This window comes from Cricetulus griseus, chromosome 3 (assembly GCF_003668045.3).
Source record: "Cricetulus griseus strain 17A/GY chromosome 3, alternate assembly CriGri-PICRH-1.0, whole genome shotgun sequence".
Lineage (NCBI taxonomy): Eukaryota > Metazoa > Chordata > Mammalia > Rodentia > Cricetidae > Cricetulus > Cricetulus griseus.
Window position 1 is genome coordinate 162,268,843 of NC_048596.1, and position 24,693 is coordinate 162,293,535.

The 24,693-nt window shown below is 41.2% G+C and overlaps 1 protein-coding gene across 1 annotated transcript in view; it reads left to right on the forward strand.

Moving 5' to 3' along the window:
• The window catches only part of Lonp2 (lon peptidase 2, peroxisomal), a 92,128-nt gene that overhangs the window by 26,741 nt on the left and 40,694 nt on the right, over positions 1–24,693 (forward strand). The window contains exons 8-10 of the mRNA XM_027405513.2: positions 2,059–2,200; positions 19,471–19,621; positions 21,192–21,318. Of these exons, the coding sequence (XP_027261314.1) occupies positions 2,059–2,200; positions 19,471–19,621; positions 21,192–21,318 (420 nt within the window). The remainder of the gene's footprint in view (positions 1–2,058; positions 2,201–19,470; positions 19,622–21,191; positions 21,319–24,693) is intronic.

The following is a 24,693-nucleotide window of genomic DNA, read 5'->3' on the forward strand; positions in this document are numbered from 1 at the left end:
ATGATGATGGTGGTAGTGATACCATTTTTAAAGCAACAAAATTGTAATATTACCCTTTCTGCTTAATATTATAATATCTTGTTTATGAATGAAGCAACAGAAGGCTGGCTGCTGTTGGGGAAGACTGGCAGGTAGACTGTGATGAACCATAACTCTAGATAGAAGGGTTTGGATCTTTTCTGTGGGCTTTGAGGGAAAGTGAGCCATAACAAGGACTTGTTTGTTTGCTGTGCTCTAGAGAGGGTCCTGGGATATCATTTTCTCCCCTGACTTTAGGCATAGAATTATAAGTGCTAGTTTTTGAAATCTTATCAAAACCAGAAAAGTAAGAAATGGCCCATTTGAAAGTTAAACAACTTTCTTTTCTGCCACATTTAAATAATCAGAGTAGTGGCAAGTCTGTGTTCAGTAGAGAAAAAATTTGAAAAAGTTTAGTGATTTCTCATGTTGTCCTTTCTGTATTCCATTCTCAAATTTATTATTATTAGTGTTTAAACTTTTTGTTAAATTTTTTCCACACAGTATATTTTGATTGTATTTTTCCCTTACTCCAATTCCTCCCAAATCCTCCTCACCTCTGTACCCACCCAACTTAACACACTCTCTCTCAAAACAGAGACAAAAACAAAACAGAAACAAAATCTCCCACCAAACCAAAAAAAAAAAATGAAAATCAACATAAACAAACAGAAGACCAATAAGACTAAGACAAAAAAAAAATGCCCAAACAAAGCATAATGAGACAAAAAGTCTCCAAAAATACTGAGTTTATTTTGTGTTGGCCAGCTAACTACCCCTGGGCATGGAGCCCACCCTGATTTTCCCTTTGCCAGTGGATACCAATTGCAGATAGCTTCTTGGTTAGGTGTGGTAGCCCATGCCATCTTCCCCCTCAGCTGACTTGAACCTGTTCAAGTCCTGTGTGTGCTGCCATAGTCTCTATAAATTCATATGTGCATGAATACTGTTGTGCCTGGAAGACACTATTTCCTTGGAGTCATTCGTTACCCCTGGCTCTTACACAGATGATTATTATTCTTAAGACAAGGTCTCTTGTATCTCAGGCCACCTTTATTTGCTATAGAACCAAGGATGACCTTGAACTTCTGATCCTCCTGCTTAGCTTAGGTAGTGCTAGGGATCAAGCCCAGGACCATGTGCGTTGCTAGTCAAGTGCTCTACATTCCCAGACCTCCATTCTGAAACCTTGAATGTGCTAATTTCTTATTGTAAAAGAACACTGTTGTATCAGCTCCAGTACTGTTCACCTTCTCAGGAGAAAAGCTGTTCCCATGAGTTTTTCAGGCTTTGTGTTTTCAAAGGTCACTCTGTTCTGCCCTACTTTGTGCAGTCACGTGACAGAGCTGAGGCTTGCTCTGTAAATGGGCTTTGTGGTTGTATGGGTATGATGTAACTGCTGCTGCTCCCCTTACTGCTGGTCATTTCCTTCCAGGCAGGCTGCCCTTGAAGTCCTTCCAGAAGCAGAGTCTGCTCTGCCTGGTAGAGGCACCAAGGCTATAGTAAAGTCAATAGATTGCTGCAGAACGTTTGCCCCCTCTGGGGAAAGGCACCTCTACCAGTTGTGTAAACATGCTTACATCTGCTGAAGTTACATAATGATCCTGATTTCAGATGTGACAACACAGCCTCTGACATTTTCACCCAGTGATACCAGACTGGACTGAGTTATGCCATTTAGTGCATGTGGGGCAGGAGTAAGCCAGGGTCATGGAGGCTTGATAGATGTTCTGTTTACCTCAGGTTATTGCTTTTAAAAGCTAGAGATTTGGTTATATATATATATCCCTCAACCAGAAATTTGTATGTGACTTATAGTTCTTCCAATGTCATTGGCAACTAACAATTAAAATCCAGCAGAAAATTAGACTTGAATCTAACATCTTTTTAACATATTGTAATGCTTTTGTGTACATAGAGCTTCCTTCCTGTGTGCTGCTGAGAACTAAGGACTTACCAGTCCCAAAGTTTCACTTCTCAGTGGCGTTGCCCTTTGCCTCTTGATCCTCACTGCTGTGACCTTGCTGCTGCTCTCTTCAGGCGCACCTATGTGGGCAGTATGCCTGGTCGCATCATCAATGGCTTGAAAACTGTTGGAGTTAACAATCCAGTGTTCCTATTGGATGAAGTTGACAAGCTGGGAAAAAGCCTACAGGGTGATCCTGCAGCAGCTCTGCTTGAGGTAAGGTCTAGAAAATTCCCTATGAAATCAAACTTGCATATGAATGAATGAGCATAGGCCACACCCAAGTCACATACATATTGGTGTGCAATTGCTTATAAGAAAAACAGACTGAAGTGGAGAGCTGTTGACATCTACATAAAAATCACTTCCTTCATCTTTTGATATCTTTCTTTTTTCATTTTTATGAAAACAAAATTTTAGACATTAGCTTGTTGCTCACTGACTTAGTAGTAAGTTTATTGCAGAAAGAAGGCATAAAGCCCCCGTTCCCTGGACCCATCCTACTCCTGTGCTTTAGTCTCTAATAGGCTTTGTTAGTTTGCTCCATTTTCTACATTGCCTGACGTAGCCAGGCTCAGTGGTACAGGCCTGTAATTCTAACTCCTCAGGAGGCTACGATAAACAGGCTGGATTCAACATTAGGCTAGGCTATAGAGCAAGATCCTGAAGACAGAAGTAGAGGACAGGGAGGAGCAAAAGATGGGCTTCACACCTGCAGAACAGCTCGATCCTCTGTGCAGACTGCTATGGCAAATTGAGATTCTGCCTTTGTAAAAAGGAGGAAAATGCTGAGAGATCAGAGAGAAGGAGCAAGCCACAGCCACACCTTACCTCCTTAGCACCTCAGCAGATAAGAGAGCAAATTCCTGTTTCTTCCTTCATATATCCTCTCTCTGCGCAGCCATCTCATTTCCTGTCTGTCTGTACAGACCTCCATACCTCTATGGTTAGCTAGTGGCAAGCTCCATTCTCTGATCTTCAGACAAGCTTTATTTGTTGCAAGATGTCAATACGTGCCTTTACTTTCTTGATCCCTCATCTTTCTTTATAGAATGTTCTCTTTGGCTAGCTCATCATTGGCTGTCCTGCTCATAGATCCAGCTCTTCACAGATGACCATGCAGTTAGCCCACCACCTGTCCTCACTGGTCTCGTTTTGCTTATACTGTTCTGAGAATGTCTTCTCTTTCCTTTCAGTCCTTGCTCTGCTCTCAGGACAGTCAGGCACTCCAGTGTCCTAGCTTTTTCCCACTGTTAGTCTTCAGTTGGAATCAGCTGCTTTCTATCTGTAGTCCATGGAGCTTCCCGTGTTGTCCTTCACCTCCCACCATGTTGAATTTCCATGGTAAACCAGTCCATGTTTTGGTTTACCTCACTCTGTGTTGTTAATTCAGGAGGAGTTTCTGGAGAAAGCTCATCTGGGTGGTATCTTTAAATGTACATTTTAAAGCGTCTTGATTTTTTTCCTCAGACTTGCTTGATAATTTGGCCACAATGGAGTTCTAGTTGGGAATAATTTCTGGATCTAGTATTGCCATTGGGAAGCCTGAAGTCATTTTGTTTCTATCCTGCTTTATTCTCTGGAAACTTGTGGAAGTACAGCCAGCAGGGAAAAAAGTTGGGGTGAGGGAAGCATGAAGCTCGGTCAACTTGATTTAGAAAATCGGTGTTGGGTTCAGACTTCAAGAGTTGAACCTCAGCTCATTTGTTTTTGCTATATTTAAGCATACCACAATACTGGAAAAACGTTTTTTCAGGTAACAGTTAACTTAGCCCCATGAGTACAAGGCCTAAAGCATGTTTGCATTGAGGCTCTTTACAAAGAACATCTGGCTTCCTCTGTAAGGAGAGTTCCTGTTGACTTAGGGACAAATGCTCAGGATAAGGGTCTAGGGCAGTGGTTCTCAACCCTCCTAATGCCCACCACCCTTGAATACAGTTCCTCATGATGGGGTGACCCCAACCATAAAATTATTTTGTTGCTACTTCAAAACTATAATTTTGCTACTGTTAAGAATTGTAAATACCTGTGTTTTACATAGTCTTAGGTGACCCCTGTGAAAGGGTCGTTCATCCCCCAGGTTGAGAACCACTGTATGGGAAGAATGAGGTAAACGTAATCCTTGTGGGAGTGGGGATTTGGCCTGTACATAAGAGCACACAGAAGTCATTTAGGCTCTTGTAGGGCAAGTGATGTCTCTCACAAGGATGAGTTTTATGGTCTAGAAATAATGCTCACAGTTTTAGGGAGAAAGGGTCTGGGATAAATAAAACATAAATTTTGAGAAATACAACCAGAGCTTGGCCCATCAGACAGCAAAGAGTCACCAGGTTGTAAACTACATCCATTCCCAGCATTCCAGGGGAAAGTTAAACATCTCTTTCCTTTGAAAGATGAGTGTGAATTTAGCTTTCCTGGCTTCTCCAGTGCTGATCTGTGTGTGCAAGCACATTTGCCCTCTACAGAAACTCACAATCTTCTCTTTATTTCAGGCTTGTACAGCTTTATAATATAATATTATATATGTACATATATAATCACCTTATATACATTTGATACTGTTGTAGAGCTCTTTCCAGACATTTTTGCTGATTCTTTAAAGAATCTTTGCATTTTTCTTGTCCTTTATTTTGGAAGACTTCTTTAATTCTCTTATTGATAACTTTTCCTCATTTTTGTTAGAGCTCAGATTTTTATTTCTATTTTATGTGTATGAGTTTTGGTGGCACATATGTTCATACACCATGCTTATGTCTGGTACCCACGAAGAGGGCATTGGATACCTGTATCTGGAGTTTCAGATGGTTGCAAGCGGCCATGTGGGTGCTAAGAAGCGAATCTGGGTCCTCTGCAAGTGCAGCCAGCGCCCTTCCTATCAAGCTATCCTTCCCACTTCAGAGATGTTAGTTCTTTAGTTGTATCTTTTCTTACCTGGTACTCATGCCCTTTAGTTTTTGTTCTACTTTCCATGAGAACTTCTTCAGCTTTATCTTCTTTTAGGGGGGTGGGGTAGGGGTGCATTTCTCTGTGTAACAGCCCTGGTTGTCCTGCAACTCACTCTGTAGACCAGACTGGCCTCCCACACAGAGATCCACCTGCCTCTGTCTCCTGAGTGCTGGGGTTGAAGGCGTGCGCCACCACTGCCTGGCAAGCAGCAAGTTCTCAGGCACTGAGTAATCTCTCCAGTCCCCAGTGAGGCCTTTCTTCTCAGCTTTCCTTTTCCTCCGAAAAGACTCTTTGGCCTCTTGAGCATGAAGGCCTACACTGGGAGAAAATAAGAGAAGGTCTAGAGTATCACCGCATTCAGCAGCTATATGTGTGCCTTCTCCTGAGCCTTAGAAGAATAGAACACACTCTTCTCAGCTGTGCTGAGTTGCATGGACAAACAAACAAAACAACACTGTTTTCTTAAGAAAATAAACCCCTGGTGTTGGAGGGATGTGTATAAGTGAAGGGACACATGTATAAATTCTAGAAGTGACTCAATAATGATCTTACAAGGGAAGTGCAGAAGATAATGCATGCTTGTTTTTTCTGACTTTTTCTCTTCACCAAGACAGTGCTAAATAACCAAACCAAACTAATTTAGAGGAACAAGGTCTTCTGTTGTTAATTCTTAATTTTCAGTGCCAACAGTCCTTGTTTCCAATTCATAAGGCATCCTTGAAAACTAAACCAAAAAAAAAAAAAAAAGTCCTGCTGTTCTCATTAGCCTGTTGCTTTCTCTTTTGTTGTTTTATTTTGTTTTTCAAGACAGGGTTTCTCTGTGTAGCCCTGGCTGTCCTGAAACTCACTCTGTAGACCAGGCTGGTCTTGAACTCAGAGATCCACCTATCTCTGCCCTCTAAGTGCTGGGATTAGAGGTGTGTGCCACATCTGCCGAGCTCTGTTTTTCTCTTTTTTTTTTTTTTTCTCTTATCTACATTGTTCACAACTGCCACCTGGATGTGTGAAAGTATGTAACAGCTCTTAGTTGTTTTCCTAGCAGTTTGTTCTTTTTCATTTCCAACTTAGCACTCCCACTACTAGAGTTCACAGTAATGACCGAATTTTCCATGAAAATCTTAAGAGATGGGGAATTACTGTATGAACCCATGACTGACTAATAATCCCCGACACTTCCTTTCCTCTCCTGAAATCCTAAGAGATACCATGTTAGGGAATCGTTGGCTAAATATACATCTCAAATCCCGACACTGCCATCTTTTTGTCTCTGGAGGGACCTTCCAGTGGCTTCAGTAGTCCCATGTGAAAAGAGAAATATCCAGTTGAAGTTATAATGGGTAGTTCCATTAACAAGTGGAGAGAGAAGGCCAAGAGTGATGCAAGCTGCCACCCTCCAACTAAACCAGAGAGCTTTACCTTTTCAAATTGCATCTAGATATGTTCTGTTGATTTTTAAATTTTACAGCCTTACTGAAGTATCAGGAAAACGTCAGATGTCACTAAGCACCCAATACATGTGTTATGGGACAGAAGAAAAAGGGACAATTGTTTAAAAAAAAAATAATGCCTAAAGTCTCCCAAAAATGAATTTTTAAAAACTGAGCTTGACTTAATTATTTCACATTGTATTCATAAATCATATTTGTACTCCATAATGTATACATCTGTAATTTGTCATTGTACAATTTTTTTAAATCAAACATCAAAAAGAAAAAAATTGTTAAGAAACTGTGGTTCTTTTTAAAAATAAAATTATTTTATTAACCTTTTGAGATTTCCCAACATGCATTCAGTGTATCTTGATCATAGTCACTCCCCACTCCTCCCTCTATCCTCCTAAATCCAGCCCTGTCCTCCTACGTCCTCCTAACTAACAAAACCATACTTCAAACATGAAAGCAAAATAAAGACATTCCCAAATAAAGAGTAAGAATTCACTTTAAGCAAACTCACCCTACAGGAAACACAAAAGGAGAATTTCAGATTGAAAGTGAGCAGCTCAGAACTACAAACAAAAGTACCAAAAAAGGAATTATATTAGTGAAGACAGGAGAAAGACTTTCTGCTCCTCACTGGTTTAAAAAGCAGTTATATAGAAATATATATGTATATTTATACATATATATGTGTGATTGAGTATGCATAGGAACATACAATATGTTTAATAATAACAATGGAGGTAGGAGGAAACGGAGCTGTTCTTTACTAGGGTTAAAGAAGTGACTACTCAGAAACACAAGGTATCAGAAAGCAGAACTACACAAAAGACCTACATGCCAATAACAACAAAGAAGGCCAGGACTAATAGCAACAAAGAAGGCCAGGGTAGCTATGACTAACATCAAACAAAATATATTGTAAAGAGCAGTATTTCCTAACAAGGAAAATCTGCAAGGAAGTTACAGTAGTCTTCTCCACTACATACACACACACACACCAGAGCCCCAAGACACATGGAACAAAACTGACAGTTACCAATAATGGTGTATAGTTTCATCACCCCACTTTCAGTGGCACTGGAAACTAATTAGACACTGGGAGGAATAGAAAGCCCAGCCACCCTATGGAACACTTTCTGCCAATAGCAACATCCACAATCTTCCTGAGCTCACATGGAACATGCTCCAGGATAGAATATATGCTGTACCATGACACAAGCCACAATAAAGTTAAAAGGATAAAAGCATATGGTGTGTTCTCCTAAAACATCACAGCAGCTAGAAATCAGTAATGGGAATTGGAGGAAATCACAAATACATGGAAATTACACATTCCTGAGTAACCAATGAACCAAAGAAGATACAAGAGAAATTAGAAAGTCATGTAAAATGATGAAAAAGAAAACAGGAAAGCAAGTGTGTTCCAGTAGATAGATATTAGACTCTGTGTTCTCAGCACTTATTCTCAACTAGTAACTTACTACAATTTCAGTGCTTGGTATATTATCCTAGAATGTTACTTAAACTATTTCTTAAATTTGGTGCTAATTAGAGTCCTTTTTATAAATATTTAAATTTTGGAAAAGCTAGTGTTTTGAGATCCTCTAGTTAAATTAAATTAGGGTCCCGCCAAAGCTTCAGTAAACTGTATGCAAATGTTTGTGTGTGTGACACTTCCATAGGACACTTCTGTACTGGGGGTGGCCTGCTATCCAGTTTCTGACACTCCACTGTGTCCCTCACAGGAATCCTGGTACTGGCAGATACTCCATGACTCTTGTTTGATCTGTAACAAGTGTATACCTCCTTGACCATCCAACCATCTGGCTCTGGGGAACTGATCTGGTATTCTTCCCAGGGGTGTCTTTGGGAAAAACTACACTGGGGAGTATCTCCTTCAACTGACAGGCACAAAGTCTATCTACCACCACAGTAGAAAAATAAGTTCAGCTTTTAGTAACAAATTATGGACAAGAAGGGCACCATGAGACAGAAGGGCAGCCTTGTCCTGGGTCACATGAAATAGCGGCAAGAAGCAAAGACAGGTAGCCAACAGCGTGCAAAGGAACAGCTGTGAGCCACTTTATAGTCAGGAACTAGAGTGGTCAGTTTAAAAGAAGCAGCAAGAAAGGGTCTTCTTGGGCCTTTCTGGTCATATGTAGCCTAGTCATGGCTTTCTAGATTCCCAGCAATAAATACACTGGGACTTTGAAAACAAAACAAAACAACCAATGAGCATCTTAGTCCCCATTTTTTTTTCCTTTTTAATGTTTTGTTTTGTGTGTGTGATGCCAAGGATAAAATTCAGGGCCTTGCACATGCTATACAAGCTTCTGCTACTGACTACACCCCCCTCCCGCCCTCCTGTAGATTGTTTTGTTTTGTTTTTGTTTCTGTTTTTCCATGTTAGTGCTAGTGGGTATTATTGCATCAAGCAGTTGTAGTCTTAAACAGTTGCTATTGATTGCTAGAATAGAAGTGGTTGCAGGCACATTCTCTTAGGTCAAAAGGGAGAGCTTTTCCAAGAATGTGCCATGTGGGTCAAATGCCAACAATTCTCCAGGACTGGTGCTAGAGAACTCTAATTCTGCTCTGCTATATGTATGGTGGTTGCTAGGCTACAGGTTTTCACACTTTCATAGTTACAAAGTTGGTGGTTTCCCAGACTTCTGTCAATTTGGGAAAGGGAGGTGAAGTTAATGCAGATTTTAAATACCACAGCATTGCATCTCTTGCCAGGATCCAGTGTTTTCCTGAAATATACAATATTCAGGTTATTCCAGGTTGGAATGAAACATCTAAGGTTGATTTGGCCCTTTTTGCTGGTGGGCTGACTCATTGCTTTTATGGAGGAGCAGATTTTTGGAGTTCTTTCTGGCTCTCCTTCATCCCATTGGCGTGTCAAATGATTTTGGTTCTTGCTTTTGACACTTTTATTGTGGTTTATCTCCTGTTTAGAGAACATTTATTTTCAAACTACTTTTTTTAAAGATTTGTCTGTGGACTGTGTTTTGAGTCCTTTTATATTTGAAGCCTCTTTGTCATCTGTGCCATTAGCTTCTATGTGTTCTGTTCATAAAACATGTTAAAATTATGTTCTCACATATATGCACACATAAACATTTACATAAAACAAGGATGGGTCATCTGTTATGGCTGCCACACAAAATACTAAAATAGTTGGCTTCTAAAAACGTGACAGCTTTGAAGACTAGAAGTCTAAAATTAGATGTTGGCAGGTTTCATTCCTCCTAGGGCTCTGTAACTTTTGAAGGTCTTTCTTCTGTGTATATGCATTACTAGGGACTTTCTGTTCTTGAAACGATATCAGTTAAATTGTATTAGGACCTCATGCCCAACCTCTTTTAGCCTTAATATCTCCTTAAAAGTTCTATGTCCGAATAACCACAGTGTGAGTATGCTGCATATGATGCATTTTTAGTGAAAACCAATGTGTTTTAAATAATTGTTTAATTCATAATGTTATCATAAAAACTTATTTCAGAAAGAAAAATGACAGAGAAATAATTGTTTAGTTCATAATGTTATCATAAAAACTTATTTCAGAAAGGAAAATGACAACTCTGTTATTTTCTTGTTCAAATCCTTGTCTTTAGTGGTATGTTTCAATAATCTTTTTTTTTTTTTTTTTGATGCAAACAGCAAGAGGCTTTATTGCAGTTGCTTAAAGAGCTAACCACATTAGCTCAGGCCTTTCATCCATCCACCATGGCAGATGGCTGGGAAAAGACCCCAGAAGCCATGGGACAGAGATCTTATAGGGCAGCATAAGGGGAGTGTCTAGGGGTACCCACAGGCTCAGGATTGGCGTGCCTCCAGGCTTGGAGGACTTACCCTGTGTTGATTGGTCGACTGGTTGTTATGGCCTATAGGCCCTCCCAGGGAGGTTGCTATGCTCTGCACATCATTGCTGTGCATTTGTCCATAAAGCACACTCAGAGCCTAAAGCATAGCACCACCAGCTAACTTCTGATTGGATCCTTACCACGAGGCAGGCATCTGACCTCCGAGTGACCAAGGCAAGGTCAGGCAAGCACATGTTAGGCTGTTATGGCTGCCGAAATGGGGAGCTGGTCCCTTCATTCCCCCATTTTTTTTTTTTTTTTTTGAGATTCCAATCATGGAATTGCTGTCTCTCCGGCGTCCCCATCAGGGAGTGAGTGATATTGTTGGCCCAGCATCAGTACCTGGACCTCACTCTCTCACGAACGGAAATCATTAGGTGGTTGAGAATGAATACAAGGACCAAAAGTGAGAAGTAACAAGATAATAATGATAGGCCCGAGCAACGAGGAGACCAGGGTAGTAAACCAAGGGGATCTGCTATACCAGCTTTCAAACCAGCTCTGGTTGGCCTCTCTCTCCCATTGGTGCTTCTCTAGTCCTTCCGATTTTTCTGAGGGAGTGATGTTGGTATCCCCTATGTAAGGGAGTTTATTTTGACTTAGCATTTCAACCATGGAAAATGGGCGACGTATTCTTTCCCATGCTACTTCCTGCTGACTTTGGGACGAAGTTAGGGACCCAAAAAGGCTGAAATGCTAGTCAAAAGCAAAAAGGGAATTCAGGCAATGGGGAAGCAGCCAGTTATCAGACCCTGTTGAAGAGACAGGGGGTGTCCACATCAACTGGACTGGTTCACATCCACAGCAAGTCCAGGGCTCACAGTCTACTTAGGAACAGCCTGTAGTCAGCAACTGATACTCAGATGTGTCTGCCAGAAGCAGAAACCTGTTTAAGACATGTTTAAACTGGGAACAGAGATTAAAACTTATTTATTGAAACCCACAGTACAGAAAAAGTAGATATCTGGATATCTGTTTCAACAGCAGGAACATATTTATAACTTTGAGTCCTAGCAAAAACCATAAATTTAGGCTAGAAGCATGTACATTTTTCTTCTGTCCAGAGACCTATGTATGGATTGGACAGAGGTGCCTTTGGCCTGATGAAAAGCCCTTGAAGTTTATACTTAGATGACAACCAAAATAAACCTAAAAACCTTGAGCTTGTGACTGAAGAGTAGGTAGTCATTACTTTATCAGCTACCAAGCCGACTATAGTCTATAGTGGATCTGACTGCCTGATGCTGTCAAGCTGACAACCATTAATATTTCAGAGATCTGAGAACGGTAAATTTTATACAGTTTCCATATCTATTAAAAAGTGACAGAGGCCAGTCCATATACAGTTAGCCATACCCAAGTCTCCACCATCGAGCGTTGGAGGCAGAAGTCTCAAGGAACAGTAATCTTCACCAGACCTATAAGGTGAGAGGTTTTTTTCTCTCTGTGGAAGGAGGACATGGAAAAGACTGACCTTGTTTTGTCTAGGCAAAGGGGGTACAATCAATTTTCCAATGTCTAGCAGCTTTGTCTACAGTCTGGGCCAGGTCCTGGCAGGCAGCAGGTGTTGCATCTAAGCATCTTGTTCACTGGTCAGCGTCGTCATCATCCAGGTGCAGGAACTAGGGTGCCTCATAATAGTCTTTGGAGACTTTGGGTCACTGTCAGGATCTGGCAGTCTGTCTGATATTATAAATTTTTACAACAACGTTTTAAATGCCACATTCTGCAAGTCTCTGAAGCATTAGAGGTCTGTCTGTTAGACCCCCGGAAAACTCAGGTATCCGGGGTCCCAGGCCACAACCACGGTCACCCCAATCACCAGGCGGATTCGAGAGCTTGCTGCAAACTGCATGAGGCTTTATTGTATTTTTAACGAGCTAACCGCATGTTAGCTCGGGTCTTTCACCCACCAGCATGATGGATGGCTTGCAAAAGACAGCTCTAACCGATGCAGAGAGAAATCTTGTAGGGCAGCGTAAGGGGAGTGTCTAGGGGTATGCAGAGGCTCACTATAGGTGTGCCTCCAGGCTTGGAGGGCTTGCCCTGTGTTGATTGGCCAACTGGTTGTTATGGCCCATAGGCCCTCCCAAGGTGTTTGCTATGCTCTGTGCATAGCTGTGCCATTGCTGTGCACTTGTCCGTAAAGTACGTCCAGTAAAGCATAGCACCACCAGCTAGCTAACTTCTGATTGGTTCCTTGTCATGAGGCAGGCATCTGACTTTCTAGGACAAGGTCAGACAAGCACGTGTTTGGCCATTATGGCTGCCAAAAGGGGAGCTGGTCCCTTCATGTCTGTTTAGTTACTTGCCTTAAGCATAAAGGTGGCTAGGTAAGGCCTTATTTCCGTAATTAACAGAACTTTTAAAACAGAATTAATATGGTTAAAATTTAAGCTTATATTACCAATTTTTGAAATTTAGTATTTAAGTATGAGAAACCAAAACAAACATAGTTTACATTTTTCTCTGACTTAACAACCTTTCCTCTGACCTTTGACAACTTTCCTCTGACCTTCTATGACTTTCTTTGACCCTCTATAACTTTCTATATACCTTCAGTTCATTCCTCCGATTCCCTTAGACATTCTTATTTAGACAAATTTCTCTTTCCCTTTCCCTCTTTATTACTTTAATCTCCTACATTTTCTCTTATTTCTCAGTCAACATAAAAACTTTTGCCAAAGTCCTTCTTGTAGTTTTTAATAACTTTAAGGCCATTTCTTTAGAACGTCCAGATCATGCCAGATGGTTCACCTGCCCCAGCTCCATGTGCCCAGGGCAGAGACTGGGGGGGCGGGGGCTGCTGGTAAGCCCAGACCCTCTGCCCATGCAGGGGCAGGAGACCCCACAGTTTCCCTGTTCCAACATTCTGCACACCATGTGTGTGGAGCATGGAGAAGGCCGGGCAAATGGTGGCCTTGCAAGCCATGTACTCAGAGCAGGGAAACCCCTGCCAAGTGCTAGGACCTGCAGCAGGATGGCAGTTGGGGCAGAGAGAGCCCCACTTTGCATGCCTCACAGACAGGCAGGTGAGGATGGAGAGAGAGATTCACCTGCACAGGCCAGGCTCACCTGTGAGGGCCGCAGCAGTGGTTGGAGTTCAGAACAGCAGACTCACCATGTGCTCGGAGATAGTGGACTCCGCCGTAGCACACTCTAACCCATGGCACATGGCAGAGGAACTCCTGTCCCGCACACCACATGCTCAGGGCAGCAAGAAAAGACCCCTGACCCACGCATGCCCCGTGCATGGGCGGTATGGACAGAGATGCCTCTGGAGTCCAGAGCAGCAGCTGTTCTGAAAGACCTCCAAAGTCAGGACAAAAGACAAAGACAGGCTTAACAAGCACACAGCACAGACTAGACTAGGGTCCTATTCAGAATTTCAGATGGCTAGCCACATGGGGAACAACTTGGTCCACAACCAAGTCACCCCCTACAGATTGGGCGACCTCCTGGGTCCACTTACAGATTTTGCTAGCGAACCCAACATAGGACCTTTACATTTACACAATCGACAAAAACAGCAGACATGAAAACACAAAACTGACACAGAACATTCAGCTCAGGATCTGCCAAGCCAGCACCAAAAAGCAGGCAGGCTAGCTGTGGATTGCAACAGATCAGATTTTTAAAACCTGCTTAACTGGCCAGTCACACAGCCTGTGTGACTAGGCTTCACAGAAAACGTACAGAAACAAAGACAGAAAAAAGAAAGTTACCTTGTGTGGCACCACGTGACTCAATGAAAAGGGGTGGATCCTGAACTGAAAACCAACTATAAAAACACTCAGAGACAGAATAGACAGAAAAGAACAGACGCCAACCCAATCTATCTACACCATTTATAAGGCAATGGTACCAGGTGGACAGGAGACAGAACCAGGTGGCTGCAATCGCTGCTATCTGAGGAGGGTCCCAAGTGTTCTTGGGTCTCCTTTCCTCCTGGGGCGTTCCCCAGGGCAACAGTCTGCGATCCTCCGGGCACGTCTACTGATCACAGTCCAAGCAGTCTTTCTGTCGTGACCCGGCATGCCTCAGCCTTAACCCATGAGGTTTCGGCCTGAGTGGGGGTGTGTGTACCTGGAAACTCCTAGCAACCCAGCGGCGATAAAGACCAAACACAGGCATCTTGTCATCTTCAGAGAGCTCTCAGTTCCATGTTGTAAAACTAGAGTCTTTTCTTTATTTGTCATTTTTTTCTGTTGTTTCTTAACCATCCTTTCATTACCACGAGGGAACCATTTCTGTCTTTGTTCTCTCCTCTCTGATCCTCATGTCCTCACAGGTTACTCACAGATCTAGCCCTCCTGCCCAGGTGCAGGCCTTTTCAGATGCTTGGGCACATAGAGATGCAAATTAGGAGGCATATTACCCTGAGGCCATGGTAAAGAATAGTAGCCTTACTGGCATTAACAATACAATAGTGGGCCTGTTTAGTGAAACCCAAGGCTGGATCTCAAAATATTCCATAGCAGAACTATTTTGGTCCCCCACATCTCATGACCGCCAGGACAACAACTGCAAACCAAAAACCGAAAGCACTCTTACAGAATAGACAGAGCTGGAAGACAGTAGATGAGACTGAATAGGGTAGCTTACCTCCAAGATTGAATCCACTCAAGTGAGGGGTGGTCGAGGTTCCCAGTCAACATAAAAAATGAAAGACCTCCTGAGGCTCAGGCCCCCAGGATCTTGGCCAGGACTTCGGCGACCCAATCACTAGGTGGAGGCAAGTGATTGCAGTTGTTTAACGAGCTAATCCCATAAACTCTGGCCTTTCATCCATCCACCATGGTGGATGGCTGGGAAAAGACCTTTCAGTAGTCTTTTAAAACTACTCTGCATGTCTGTTTTAGATTGTAGAATTGCTTAACCTGGCACACGTGTCAGATGCATAAGTTACAATGAAAGCAGGTGAGTTGGCACACCATAACTAGCTTTGCCCACTGGCTTTCTGTTCACTTTAATATACTTGGCATGCTATTGACTGAGGCCATCACTTCAATTTATTTATTTTTTTTGAAAGCCAGTATCTTACTATTTATCTTCAGATAAATAAGCATCAATGTTTCTGCTTGTACTTTGTAGGAGGGTCATTTTTCACTCTGACAACTCATCTAAAACATATGTGGCCCCACCTGGGTAAAGGAGTCACCATGTTCTCTTTGTTAAACTTTATATCTTATATGTGCTACATATTTTCTGTTGTCTTCAGGATTTTGAATATTTTAAAGCAAAATCCAGGCATTGTCCTTTTGTAACTATTTCAGTTCCTATCTCTAAAGGGAATAGATTTTTGTAGATGACAATAGAGGGATAACTATACCATCATACCTCAATATGGTGGTTACCTAGCTATCTCTGATCAATGTAATGTTTCCTGACTTGCCTGTAAAAATGTAATTCACTTCTTTTCAGAAAACATTATTAAAGAACACTGCTCAGTGGATACTTCCCTCTCTCTCTACACACACACACACTCACACACACACACAACTCACACACTCACACTCACACAATGGTTACATCCCTGCCTCCTGACTTCACCCTCTAAGGAATAGAGTGTTACATCTCAGCTGCTTCCATACTTCCCAGAAGTGCTACGTTAGACAGGAATTCCGTTCATAGGGTTGACATGAAGTTGGAAGAAAGGGGGAAAGGTTGCTCTAGTCAGCCAGGAAAGCCAACCATGCATGCAGCTGTGCTGGAGGGACAGATAACCCTGGCACTAAATTAGGCTAAAATGCAGAGGTTTTGTGGTGACCAAGGCCAAAGAGCAATGCTATTCTTTTGTGTGTTCATCACTTTGCTCTGAGGCTTAGTCTGAGAAATAATTATTAGAAGTAGTAACTTTCTCTGCTAGGTTATTGATTAGTATTTCTGGAGCTTTTAAAATGCCTACACTTCCCTTAGTGCTTTTCTTGAAAAAAAAAGATTGAGAACTACTAACTTTCTCTTATCACCTAAATACCTTATACTGTTTTTCCTTTCCTAGACTCTAGTGATCTTCCCACTTAGCCTAGGATTACAAGACACTTGCCACCATACCCATTTTTCCTATGATTCATTTAAAAAATACCTCCTTGGAACTGGAGAGATGGCTTTGAGGTTAAGAATATTAGCTGCTCTTCCAGAAGACCTGGCTTCAATTTTGAGCACCCACGTGGTGCCTCACAACCATCTGTAACTCTGTGTCCAAGAGATCTGATGCCCTCTTGTGGTCTGTGGGCACCTTGAATGCACATGGCACATAGACATATACGTAGGCCAAACACCCACACACATTAAGTGATAAAAAATATTCAATACTTTATTCACAGCTCATAGCTATTGCTTTTAATTTTCTAACTTTGAAAGACCCCTTCTGGGTATGGTGGTACATACCTATAACCCCAGTACTCAGGAAGCTAAGCCAAGAGGATAGCAAGTTCTAGCCCAGGACTAAATGGGACTAATCACAAATGGTGAGTTCCAGGCCAGATTTCACTTTATAGTAAGACTCCATTCCAAAAGACAGACAAAGGCCAGGCATGGTGATGCATGCCTGTAGTTGATTTTTTTAACTCCTTGGGGGATTGCCACCTGGCTCCCAAATAAATACACAGAGGCTTATTCTTTCTTTTGAAAGCCTGGTCTTAGCTTTGCTTATTTCTAGTCAGCTTTTCTTATATTAACCCATTTCTTTTTTACTATATTCTGCTTCTGGGCTTTTTACCTTTATTCATTCTATGTATCATTCTTCCCTTCTTACTCCATGGCTGGCTGGGTGGCTGGCATCCTCTTCTCCTCCTTTTCTTGCTCCTCTCCCTTTTTTCTTTTTCGCTCTTCCTATTTATTCTCTCTGCCTAGCAGCCCTGACTCTCCTTCTCCTGCCTAATTGGCCATTTAGCTCTTTATTAGATCAATCAGGTGTTTTAGACAGACACAGTAACACATCTTTATAGAGTGAAACAAATGCAACATAAAAGAATGTAAAACATCTTTGCATCATTAAACAAATGTAACACACACAAAAAAAACCCCAAATGTAACACATCTTAATTACAGCACTTGAGAGGCAGAGGCAGGTGGATCTCTGTAAGTTCAAGACCATTCTGATCTACACAAGTTCCAGGACAGCCAGAGCTAAACAATGAAGAGACCCTGTCCCAAAAACAAACAAATAAAAACATAGATGAAACAAAGCCCATTATATTAGTCAGAATTCTCTAGAAGAAAAGAACTTTGTGGAATTCAAATTGATAACAGGCAGACATATATATCAAAGCGATTTATCAGATTAGCTTACAGGTATGCTCTAGGTTAGTCCAACAATGTCTGACTCACACTAGAGAGGCCAAGAATCCAATAGTTTTCATCCCACAAGGCTAGATGTCTGAGAACTCAGTTTCAATCTGGCACTGACAGCCTGGAACACCCTTGGAGAGCTGCTGGACTTCATTTTATATTGGAACCAAAAGAAGCTCATCCTAGTATCAATGAAGCAATGCAGCAACAGATAGATGAACTTGCTGTCAAGACTGAGGGCAAGCAGCACAGAGCAAAGCTTCCTTCTTCCATGTCCAGAGGATCTGCTCCCATTAATCTGGTTAAGAAAACCCTCAGAGGCATGCCCAGTGGCTTACCTTTAGCTGGTTCCAGATCCAGTCAGGTGGACACCAATATTAAGCATCACACCCACTGTCTTATTTTTAAGGGGAAAAATATCACTTCATCTCAACAGTCTGACTGTGATTATTCTTCACCAAGAAAGACAGTAGAGTTTTCTTTGTGGAGTTGAAAGTACTTTATTCTTTTTACAATATTATACATACATTATAGTGCCTTATAAAATGTGAAATTAGAATTTTCTTGGAAATGCAATCTAGAGAGGTACAATGAGTTTCTGAGATTCAGGACTGTAATTCAGGCTTTGAATTAAAATTAACTGGTAGGGGTGTGTGTGTGAGAGAGCGAGGGTGCAGGGACTTTTTAAAAAATTAGAAGCAAGAAAAAGCTATTTTATGGTGAGTTTATGATGAACATTTTAAGAAACTAAATTTGGTATTTTGGATTTGTTTTTTTTTTGTTTGTTTTTTAAATTTGTGTTTTGTTTTTGAGACAGGGTTTTTTTCTGTGTAGCCTTCGCTGTCGGGACTCATTCTGTAGACTACCTCGCCTCAAACTCAGAGATTTACCTGTCTTTGCCTCCCAAGTGCTGTGTTTAAAGACGTGCACCACCACACCTGGCCTATGATGGATATTAAGTCATGCTATTTCCATTTTGAATATGTATATCAACCCTAGATATGTTGAAGGTTTAGGACATGCCTAAGGATTTGGCTAGCTTATAGCCCTATGTAACTTGTGAACATGAGCACCTGTAACTTGAAGTACACGAGCAATAATCTGAAGATTATCTATTCAACACAAAGTTGTTCATTTTAAGAAGGTAATTACTAAGGGGGCCACCCAGATGGCTCAGCTGGTGAAGACACCTGCTGCCACCTGGAGCCATGTGATGGCTATGTGATGGCCTCCATAAGCATGCTGTATGCACATGCATGCATGTGTACACATATCTAAAATAAAAAACAATTAAACCACATAATTAAGACTAGTTATTAAATTAGATATTGCATCAGTTTAACTATTTTTCTTAGGTCTTTTGGTGTTTTAAGAAGTCAGTTTCTCATTGTGCTACACAGAATACAGGGACAATAAGTTTGTTTCATTTGGCATTCCCCTTCCAGGTATAAAATTTATACCAGACATTCAGGTAATGTTTGAAGAGGTATCTACTGATTATTAATTTACCTAAGAATTTCAAAATAATCTGCATATTTACTTTGTATTCCATAGTGACTAAGACAGGTATGTTCCCCAAAATCAAAGTGGTTCTGCAGGGTAGGTAGCTTGTGCTCCATATGAGCTGGTAGTAGAGAAGTCTTCGGACAGAGCTTGACAGTGCAGTGTTTGTGGCTTTGTGTTGGTGTGCCCTCCTGTGCTTCCAGTTATTTTGACAGTAGAACTTGTGACATTTTTAAAAAGGATTTAGCATGTAGGAAGATTAGGTATTTTTGTTATCCCTGTGTTGATCAGCTATATAGGTATTTTTGTTATCCCTGTGTTGATCAGCTAACTCTATTGAACAGAAATGTCAATGTTGTTGATACACTGAGTGGGTTTTAGTTTTGTGGAACTTTCTGTTGTAACTAAGTTTGTTTAAATGTTAATTGTTCTTTCCTAGGTGTTGGATCCTGAACAAAATCATAACTTCACAGATCACTATCTAAATGTGGCCTTTGACCTTTCCCAAGTTCTTTTCATAGCTACTGCCAACACTACTGCTACTATTCCACCTGCTTTGTTGGACAGGATGGAGATCATTCAGGTTCCAGGTACTTCATTTATAAATACATACTCTCTCTCTCTCTCTCTCTCTCTCTCTCTCTTTGGAGCATATCCTTTCAAACCGGTCATGTTCTCGAGTTCATTTGTTTTGAATGTTACTTTGTTACTATTTAATCTTCAGAAGTTCTGCACAAGGGGTGTAAACCATCTTTTCTGTAGATCCAGAGTCAAACAAGAGTTCATTTGCTTGTACCATGGTAGGGAAGAGTCAGTGCATTCTGGAAGACATCACACAAGAATCAGTGTGGACTATACACTCAGTTCTAATGCTGCCTTAAGGGATGATTCCTTCTTAGAATGTCAGTCATTCATTACTCTCTGAAGAATTCCAAAATGACAGGTGAAAAGGATTAATTTCTACAAAGCCAATGTCTAAGACCCTTTTTTCTTGATGACTGGCCTCACTCTTATCGAAAAGCTCCTGGTACTCTCAGACCGAACTCTTCCTTCCCGTTGATTATGTCATAGTTACACAGTTAGTTGTTCGTGTTTTTCAGCCATGTCTTTGCCTCATTGCAGTTTACATAGTCTTTTTAGTTATACTCAGAGCCTAACCTTTTCACTCTATTTAGTTACTCAAAATTATTTTGTCTTAAAAGAGATCCAACATCAGTGAGTACTCACTACAGTGAAAATAGGGTAGACTCTAAATATATTTGAAAATGTAGCAATATATTTTACATTCTAAATACAGTTTATTCTTAGGTAAATGTTAATTGAATTTCCCAATACCCAAAAGCCTTGTAGATTCTTTTATTTAGCTTTAAAATGTAGCGGAGTAAAATGTTGCTTTTGTGTATTTATAAGACTAAAGTAAACAAAGGAGATTCAGTTGTCCAGAAACTACCAATGAGGCAGCCAGTTCATGCACTGCACTGATGTGAACTGAGGTGACGAAGGCAGTGGCTACACATATAGGCTCTGCGGTGCTGCCTCTTCCTTTGACAGCTGTGGTCCTGTCCTGGAGCCTGTGTGATGTTTTCAAGCCTCTTCTATCTGAAAATGCTTTATCAACCCATGTTTATCAGACAGAGAGGGTACACTAGTTTAGGTGGGATTTTTTTCTTACACAATTTAAGCACATTGGGGCTTCTTAGTCAATAAGAACATAGTCTCTTAGATATGTAATGTGTATTTTTATAAAATGTGAAGGTAAAAATCAAAAACGATTTAGTTTAAATTTCCTTATTCTGGTTACAGTATTAGTTGAAGTAACACTTAAGCTCATTCTAAACCTCAGGTCTACTGAATCTGCTTTTGATTCATTAAAAATTGTGGCAGGGGCTACAGAGACAGCTCAGCAGTCTAGGGCACTTACAGATGACCTGTTTGTTTTCCAACACCCACATAGTGTCTTACAACCAACTCTGAAATTCCAATTCCAAAAGTTCCTACACCCTCTTCTGATTTCCGTGGACACCAGGCATGCACATGGTGCACCAACATACGTGCAGCCAAAACATTCATACACATAAAGTAAATAAATCTTGAAACCAAACAAGATGCGGCATTGCAAAAGCCTGGAGGGTGATTACAGAACAGGTCTCTTCTTTTCAGGGTATACACAGGAGGAGAAGATAGAGATTGCCCACAGGCACCTGATCCCTAAGCAGCTGGAGCAACATGGCCTGACTCCTCAGCAGATTCAGATTCCTCAGCTTACAACTCTGGCCATCATTACCAGGTTAGTCATCTTGAAGATGGGATTTTTTTTTCATGCCAATAATTTGCTGAAGGTCTGTGCACTGAAGAAATGTTTAACTGGCGTCCTAGAGCATGGATTCCTCTAGCAATGGAAAGTATTGCTGTAGGTATAGCTAGCTCTGCATGAAACCATGTAGAATTCTATTCATTGTAAAGGGTCTTCATTGAGCCAGAACTTCTACTTTGCCACAATAGCAAACTAAGGGATTCCTTTAATAGGTTAAGAACCAAACTCAAGAAAAATATAGAAGTGTTTTTTTATACACATTTAAAAACTAGAGTCAAAATTAGGTGTGGTGGCTCACCTTTAATCCCAGCACTGGGAGGCAGAAGAAGGTGGATCTCTGAGTTCAAGGCCAGCCTGGTCTACAAAGTGAGTTCCAGAACAGCCAGTGCTATGTAGAAAGACCCTCTCTCTCCACTGACCCCCCCCCCAATGAGGAGTATTACTTGATCTCATTTATAGGTCATGGGTTTGAATGAAATATAGACCCTGTTTGGAATTTATATTGGCCATAGCCACTTAACAGTTTTCCTGACTCACTGTTACAGATTGATTGCATCATCCAGCAACTTGGGTCTGCCAAGAACTCCAGCAGCCCTTTCCTAGTAACTGTTGTTTTCGAGCAATGTGAAATTTCTCTCCATGCATGGCCTCACTGACTGCCTTATGATCTGTGCCAGCTTTCTTCTAGGTCTATTTACTTACATACTGAAAGCAGGACTAAGTCTGACCCAAAAGTTTCTTTTTCTTAATTTGTTTGGACATAAACTATGTGGATAATGCCAGAAGAAATAAACTGAATGATTACTCCCAGCAGTGACATCACTCTGAACTTGTAACAAGCCACTTGATGCTTTATGATAGTTTCTACATCCAAAAAGGGGAGTGAGTGAGCAGACACCTGCCTTGCTTACTTCTAAGACTGATACCGAGTTCCCAGTTCCTGCCTCTTACAAACTTGTTAGTTCAAAATGTGAGATGGCAAAAGCCATTAGGGACTTTTTTTGTGCACAGTGTTACTGCTTTTAGTACTTGTAAGCAGAGCACAGCAGCAGACAGTGCAGTGTACACAGCTCCACTTAAGCTCCAGGTACTGAGTTGCCAGACACAGGAGACAGAGCATCATGGCCAGACCTTTTCATCTGTTGCTGTGCACTATAGTCATGGCCCTTGGTGTTCGTGTCCCCTCCCCTCCCTGTTTCAAGTTGATTGGAACCTTGTAGTTCTCAGGTGCTTACTCCACTTCCTTGTGAGAACCCTGAATGCCGTATGCTTTCATAGTCACTGTCCTATGAATTTGTACTCCTGTCTTATAGAGACCTCTGAAGCCGAAGTATAATTCCTCTGAAACTTGATAATCTTTTTGAGTATGGTTTGTTTCATTTAACTTTAGTGATTTCCAAGTGCATCCATTTTCCTGCAAGTGTCATAATTTAATTCTTTTTACCACTTAATAGAATTCTGCTGTGTCTGTGTACCGAATTTTCTTATTCTGTCTGTTGATGGACACCTGGGCTGTTTTCATGTTTTGGCTACTGTTAGTAGCACAACAGTCAACATGGATATGTAAGCATTTCTGTGGCATGCTGACTTACAGACCTGTGAATGTCCACCCAGAAGTAGTATAGCTGGATCATCTGGTGATTCTAGTTTGTGTTTTACAAGGGACTTTTTTTCCTATGTTTTTTTTATTTGAATTAGGAACAAGATTGTTTTACATGACAATCCCAGTTCCCTCTCTCTCCCCTCCTCCCCTACTATCCCCACAACTGAAACCCTGCCTATCACATATCCTTTCTGCTCCCCCTGGAGGGTGAGGCCTTCCATAGGGTGTCATCAGAGTCTATCGTATCCTTTGGGATAGGGCTTAGGCCCACCCCCGCGTGTCTTGGTTCAGGGAGTATCCCTCTATATGGAATGGGCTCCCAAAGTCCACACCTATACTAGGGATAAGTTTACAAGGGACTTCTACAGCAGTGTTTCTCAACTTGTAGGTCATGACCCCTTGGGTGGTCAAATGACCCTTTCACAGGGGTCAGATAACAGATATCCTGCATAGTAGATATTTACATTATATTTCATAACAGTAGCAAGTTTAAGGTTATGAAGTAGTAACAAAATAATTTTATGGTTGGGGTCACTGCAGCGTGAGGAACTGTGTTAAAGGGTTTCAGCATTAGGGAGGTTGAGAACCACTGTAATACACTCATGGTTTACCTTCTCATCAGTATCCCTACATCCTCAGCAGCATCTGTTGTTTCTTAATGACAGCTATTCTATTTGGCTGAGATAGAGGTTATATGCAGTTATAATTTGCATTTCCTGGTGGCTGAGAATGCTGAACACTTTTTAGGTCATTTGTGTTTCTTCCTTTAAGAGAGAACTGTCTATTCAGTTCATTAGCCTTTTCTTGATTTACAATTTAGAAGTTTTTTTTTGTTATGGTTTTATCTCTGTCACAGGTTTTAGTGGGTTTGTTTGTTTGTTTGTTTGTTTGTTTGTTTGTGACAGTATATCAATCAGCCCAGGCTGCCTCCAGCCCATTAGGATGACTCTTTTTGTTGTTGTTGTTATTTTTGTTTTTTCGAGGCAGGGCTTCTCTGTGGCTTTGGAGGCTGTCCTGGAACTCACTCTTGTAGACCAGGCTGGTCTCGAACTCACAGAGATCCGACTGACTCTGCCTCCTGAGTGCTGGGATTAAAGGTGTGCGCTACCACTGCACACCTTTTTTTTTCCTATTTTTTTTAAATTAGGAACAAGATTGTTTTACATGACAATCCCAGTTCCCTCTCCCTCCCGTCCTCCCCTACCATCCCCACAACTGAAACCCTACCTATCACATATCCTTTCTGCTCCCCCTGGAGGGTGAGGCCTTCCATAGGGGGTCATCAGAGTCTATCGTATCCTATAGAATGCTATCGAATCCTATAGAGTATATCATCCTATAGAATGACTCTTAGTCCCTCTACATTTACATTCCAAGTGCTAGGATTGCAGGTGTCACCAAGCTCTGACCAGTTTCTCTAATCCCTTTAGCTGTAGTTCCAGAATTGTACATTCAGAACCAAGTTACACTGACAAGTTGTAGTTAGTAAGCTACTTAATATACACCAAGAAATAAGTGGTGTATAATGTGCTGCCAGGTTTACTGTAGGTGTGTGAAATTACAAGGCCAATGGTCTGCTTTTCGATAAAGAATAACAGTTTAAGAGAGTGTATGTAAAGGAAATAGCTGTGGCTGAAAAGATACTTTAATAGTTAAAAAAACACTAATTTTAATGAAATGTGTCATGTGTAGAGAAGTTAGTATTTTTTAAATTAACTTTCAAATCGACATTGTTTCTTTAGTGA